The following is a 6,000-nucleotide window of genomic DNA, read 5'->3' on the forward strand; positions in this document are numbered from 1 at the left end:
TGAGCTTTGCTCTTGACTTAAGAGAAGTATAACATTTATGTCTTAAAATAATATTTCACTGAGGGATCTCTTTGATGGAAGAGATAATGAAAATAATAGGAATAATTCCAAACTGTGCTCTATTTGTCAAACATGAGCTAACCCCATGATAACTGGATACAAATGCTGATATAATTGTATTTATAATTTTGATAACAAACCAAATCTCAGTAATCTGACTCCAGACTTGACACTTCAGCTCAAGCAATGGAAATCTCACAAAAAGAGCATTGGTGCTTAGATTTATTTTCCACAAATTCCAGTATCATGTCTCACCATTTTTTGAGAAGCAATGTTGCAATACATACCAATGTTGTGAAGGTTCTTTATGATGTTATTTTTTTGTAAAGGCCTGAAAATACCATAGCTCATGCAGCTGTACTTTGCCTAGTAAACTCTTTAGAGTTAGGGTTTCACATCACTAAGATATGAGAGGACATGACCTAAGAAATTACAAAGTGTATGCTTACCACCTCTCTTTTCTGTCAGGTTCTATATGCACTGATATTACTGCCTTCTTAAAGCTTAAAAAGGCCTTGTTCCACCCTTTCATTGTGTTCTTAACCAAGAGTAGAAGTAGTGGTTTCCCACCTTCCTTATTGATTTGGAACAGCAGCTGCTTCCACTGTTCAGGCAACAGAATCTCCCGTTCCTCTTGAGAAAGGGCCTTTTCTCTGATCAAATCCTAAACATAGAACACAATCTGAAAACTCCCAGTCTGATATTCTTCCATGTTGTGAGAAAACAGCAGGTCACCATTCTGGGCTCATTTCCAAGTTCTATCTGACCTAGATCATATGTTTCCAGGTATCTTCCACTGATACATACTGGAAGGTGATCTCAGAATCAGTCTTTGTGATTGCATAAGGTTTAGAAACCCCCAAACTCTACTGCATGGTGAAAAAGCATGTGGGATGTGCTCAGTAGTTGCAGCCAGCACAAAATCTTGTTCCTGAAACTGAGAAACATGATTTTTATGTCAATGTTACACAGTGAGTTAGAAACCAGGATCCAATGCCAATCAAACTGGCACAATTGCACTTTGCAAGCTGAATCACAGCAACAGAGGAGCAATGGCAGCTGCACTGGGAAGCTTTGCACAGCTTCTTCCTAGGCAAGGTTGAACAGGTGTAGCCTTTAACTTCAGTTCTGGAGCTGCCTCACTCCAAAAGAAGCTCTGTGGGATGCTGGCTAGGCATGGTCACAGCCTGGGATGTCCCCAGACCTCTGCAGAGCACCAAAACTGCTCTGGGTTTGGTTGGTTGTTGTTGCTACAGGAATGGCTGTTCTACCATGGTACCTTTTGTGCTTTTCAGGAACTCATACTTGTCATTGAAGTTAAAGAGGAGACTCCCAGCAAAAACACTGCTTTACTTTAGTATGTGTGGTTCAGAAGTACTTTGAAGGCCATGAAAAAATGCCAAAAACTTCAAAATCAATATTTTGATTCTTTGTAGTGAAAATATCTCAAAGTTCAAAAATTAGAAGTTTGGTGTGCACTTAAGAGCCATAAACACAGCATATTTTACTTGAAGTTTTTGTCAAATGCCATATGATGAGAAATCTACATTCAAAAACATTAAAAAATTTACAATAAATACAGACTTGTACAATCAAGACAAATGACTGGTCTAAACACCAAAATCAAAATTTCCACTGGACAAAGGCCTGTATACAAAAGAATTTTGCTTTCATAAATATTAGAGAAGTACATGTAAGTATTTTTAACTTTTCTATATATGCTGCTAAGATTCTCATTTTTGCCTGGTATTTAACACCTCCACAGAAATTATATAGCTTCAGAAAAAACAATAAAATAACCCAGCATATTCTTGATCTCCTTCCTAAAAAGTAGACATAGCATTTTAGGAATGTACAATTGAATCTTTCATCTAGATGGTTCAATAAGCATAATGCTATTTTAAAAGTATATAAGAACACTAGAATTGAAATAATAAATTTCAGTATTTCTGACTCTAAATCAGGAGTGGCAAAGCCCTTCTAAACTGAATATAGGTGTTAAGTACTTCAGAGAGTCCTTGTAAATGTGGTAGGAAATCTGTATTGTTTTCCAGAATTTCAATCCATTTTTTTGAACACAAATGACATAAATAATCACCTTCTGTCTGTTTTTATTGTCAATAAGTCTTTCAGGTTACATTTTAAGACTCCTATTCACATTCTCGCTTGTGGTCAAAGCAGTGGCTTAACAAGCAAAGGCTTTTGCAGTCATGTATTCTCTAAAGCTGTGCAAATAGCTGTCCAGCCCTGCAGCTTATGTTCACTAATCCTGCTTTAATCAGAAGTCTGAGTCTTTGGTGAAAGCAGACAGTCTTTGTGAGCTAGCTACCATGATTTGACTTGGAAAGATTCTTCTAAAAGGTTGAATTGCTAAAATTGTCTCCATATCCACATTATCTAAAGAGCCTTTAGTTCCTCACATCAGTTTTATTAATCACCATTCTGGAAGGTCATTGTTCATAACACACATATTACATGAACATTAATTTTAGGGACCTGAGCCATGCCTCAGTACAAACCCAGAGTGTTTCCTGGTGTGTTTGTTGCATAATAGATTTTTTCAGTTTGTACCAACACCTTTCCTAAGAAGTACAAACTCTTTTGTTACCACAAATATACTCAAGTTTTCCATTTATTTTATTGTAAATCATAGAATAATCATGGTTTGGGAAGACATAAAAGTAGAAATCCATGATCTTCTGCTTTCTTGCTTATTGCCGAGTGAGAGAAGTGTTTTAAATAAAATAATCCTTTTGAAATTTGATTTGATAATACTTTATGGAAAATAGTAATTTTTAACATGCTGTTTCCAGTGGGTTTATGATATTTGGTGCTTTCCTTACACAGCCATTTCAAAGATTCTGTAAATGCATAAGAATCCCAGACTTAATTTTTCTTTATAGAATTATTTAAGAATGAATCAAATGAATCAGAATAATCCTTTTCTTCCTCTTCTTCCACCAGTTTTGTTCCCTTCCTTCTAAAGGAATCAGTGCCTCTGCCATTATGTGCATGGTTGTAGAGGCGGGATTGTCTTTCCTTTCTTCATAGTTTTCTAATCCTTTGATTGGTTTAAACAAAATTTCTAGGAAGTCAGCGGTCCCAAAGGCATTCATTTTGTTGGTATTTTTGTACAATTGGGATCCAGACAGGGAATATATCTCCACATTGGTTGATTTTTCTGAGGAAAATAATATGGTCGGAGGACAGTCAGTGCCTTTGTGAAGTCAGGACATTGTGAATTCAAATCAGAGATATTACAAACTTTTCTAACTGCTGGAAAAGTTTATATAGGTTTTATAAGTTAATAGACAGCACATGCCCCATACCTCAATAAAGCAAGCCTTTCCTTTGGTTTTGAGTCTTTGAATTCCAAGGAGGGAGAAAGAGAGATTTCACAACATTTTTCTCCTTGAACCCTCACTAAAACTCAGCCAAAAAAGGTCATCTTTATTAGATGTGTTTTAAAGTAGGTTCTAGGAATTTTGTCTGTCAAGGAACTATTAGCTAAACTGTTAGACTATTTCAACAAATCTCGTGATCTAAGGAGTCTTAACTCTCATGCCTTTGAGTGCTTTGAGTTTCCTCGTTCTGAAGTGGTCATAGAACTGATGATCAGTGAATCCAGATAATACTGATAATGTGAATACAGAATAGTGATCATAATGCAGTGAATGCAGAATACTGACCATACGTCCCGTCTGGGACTTTACTTCTGTAAATAATACAAATTTCTGAAATGGGGAACCTAATGCTTACCAAAGAAATGGATTCTACATCTTTAATTTCCTGGGTGAAAAGGAGATCTGGAAAATTGTTTTGCAGAAATTTTTTTTCTCACTCTTTTTTTAATGGGCAGAGAGTATGATTGATAGTTAGAAGCTGTGGGTTTTCATAATTACTACATATATCCTGAAAGTAAGGACTATGCTTAATTGCACTCTTCTATCTACTTTTCTTCATTTTCAGATTCAAGGCTTCAACGTTACAAACAACCAGTTTTCCTATGCAAGTGACTGTACAGGTTTCTTCACTCCTGGAATTTGGATGGGCTTGGTGACATCTATAATTTTACTGTGGATCCTGACCTATGGAATCCATATGATCATGCAGCTCACAACAAACAGCAGATTTGATGATCCCAAAGGTCCAGCTCTATCAGTTCCTCAGACAGAATAGCCATGGATTGACTTCATGCCACTGTGGCTTTTCCCATTCTGGTGTTTATGATTTTTATAACCTTTTTACTTCAAAATATATTTAACTTAAAAAGATATCATAGGAAAACCAGATAATGAAACTACATATAAAAATGATCCTTGTGCTTAGCAACAATAATAATTATATCTATTATTATGATAATTTGTTAACAGCTTTTTGTGTTAAGGTTCTGAAGTGAGACTGTAGATGACTCTCTCTGGCTATTAGACCATTAAAAACTTCCTTCAGATTAACTTCTGTTGGCAAAGAAAACATACCAAGGCACAGATAATTGGGAATGATAAAATATTTGATGAGAAATTATATATTAAAAATGCTGGTCTCTCTAAAGGCTCTTTAGTGTCATGATGATGCTATGTCTCAAGAAATTTTAACTCTGTTTTGAAATTTTTCTCTTGAGTAAAACATTCAGAAATGTACAGAACTAATAAAGTATAAGTCACTAAATCAATGGTCCTGAGGAGTTTTTTCAAAATATATCACTTTGTTCAGATGTGGTATCACAAAGGAGAGTGGGTAGATTAAGGTTTAGCTTCCATCTGCTGTTATCTTGCACTTGTGAGAATTATGTTGAGTAACTCTGACTTGTGTTTGCTTTAGCAATGGACAGCTGATGGGAGGTCAGTCAGTGGCAGATAGGTCCTTCTCCAAACTGATCACAAAATCAGATTTGGTGTCATGGCAATGAATGCAAATTTTCAAGTTGAGAACTTATTATGATTCAGTGGGCTGGTTCAGACAGCATCTTAACAGAGATAAGGTAGTTTTCTTAGCCTCCTCCATTTTCCAGGCATCTTTGGAAAAGTTATGAAGTTCACACACACACAAAAAGGATAAATAATATTATATAAAATCATTAGAAGCACTGTGTCAATGTACTGTTTAAATCTGAGCATTTTATGGTCATTTCAGTGCTTCTAGAAGCCTTGAAACATTCACAGTGTTCTGTGTTCTTCTGCAGTTAATAGAAACACTACATCTTCTAACTGGGTAATCTGACTGTGGAGTGAATGACTGAATTTTATGTAGAACTAGGAAATAGTAAAAGAGCAATGGTAAAGTGGTAAAAAATGTCAAAAATAAGACTTTTATTCTTTCCTCTGGAATGTTTTTATGACTGTGCCTGTTCAATTAGTAGTTAAAGCCCCCAAAAATATAATTTTGACAAAATTACATTCATGAAATGAGAAAAATTTCTAACTTTTCTGATCTTGATCCATGTCATAGTACAATGATACAGAGGAAAGACAGTTAGAATCAGCTATTTAACTAGACAGACAGTAGTTTCTGTCCATAATTTCTGGGTGTCACACTTTTATTATGCAGTCCAAAAAGTAGATTTAATGTTGTCTGAAGCTATTCCTTCTGAATCATTCAATCCCGACCTGTAAAACAAAAGGAAAGTGTCATATAACTAGCAGAGGTGTCTCCTGTGCTGTAATATTTTTCCCAAATGCTTTTCAGAACCCCAGAAAATGTATTTGATCTACACAGAACCTCTGTGTTAGAAAGGCATATTTTCTTTGCACAAATTAGTTGCCAGGAGACAACTGGACTTGTTCTATTAATTCTCCCTTCAAAGCAAGTTGTATAAATGTGACACAAAATTGACATAATAGTCATGTAACTATTGCTAGAAGAGGAAAAGGCTATGCAAAGGACTTGATTCATAGAAAACAGATTTCCTAGGACTTTTATCTAGCTTCAGTAAAATTTGGA

General features: G+C 35.4%; 1 protein-coding gene across 1 annotated transcript in view; it reads left to right on the top strand.

The window, feature by feature from the left end:
* The window catches only part of ATP6AP1 (ATPase H+ transporting accessory protein 1), a 48,920-nt gene extending 44,188 nt beyond the window's left edge, over positions 1 to 4,732 (top strand). The window contains exon 10 of the mRNA XM_064422251.1: positions 4,030 to 4,732. Coding sequence (XP_064278321.1) covers positions 4,030 to 4,239 — 210 coding nt within the window. The 3' untranslated portion in view covers positions 4,240 to 4,732. The remainder of the gene's footprint in view (positions 1 to 4,029) is intronic.
* Positions 4,733 to 6,000: the final 1,268 nt, after the last annotated feature.

The sequence above is a fragment of the Passer domesticus genome, chromosome 5 (genome assembly GCF_036417665.1).
Source record: "Passer domesticus isolate bPasDom1 chromosome 5, bPasDom1.hap1, whole genome shotgun sequence".
NCBI classification, from domain to species: Eukaryota; Metazoa; Chordata; class Aves; order Passeriformes; family Passeridae; genus Passer; species Passer domesticus.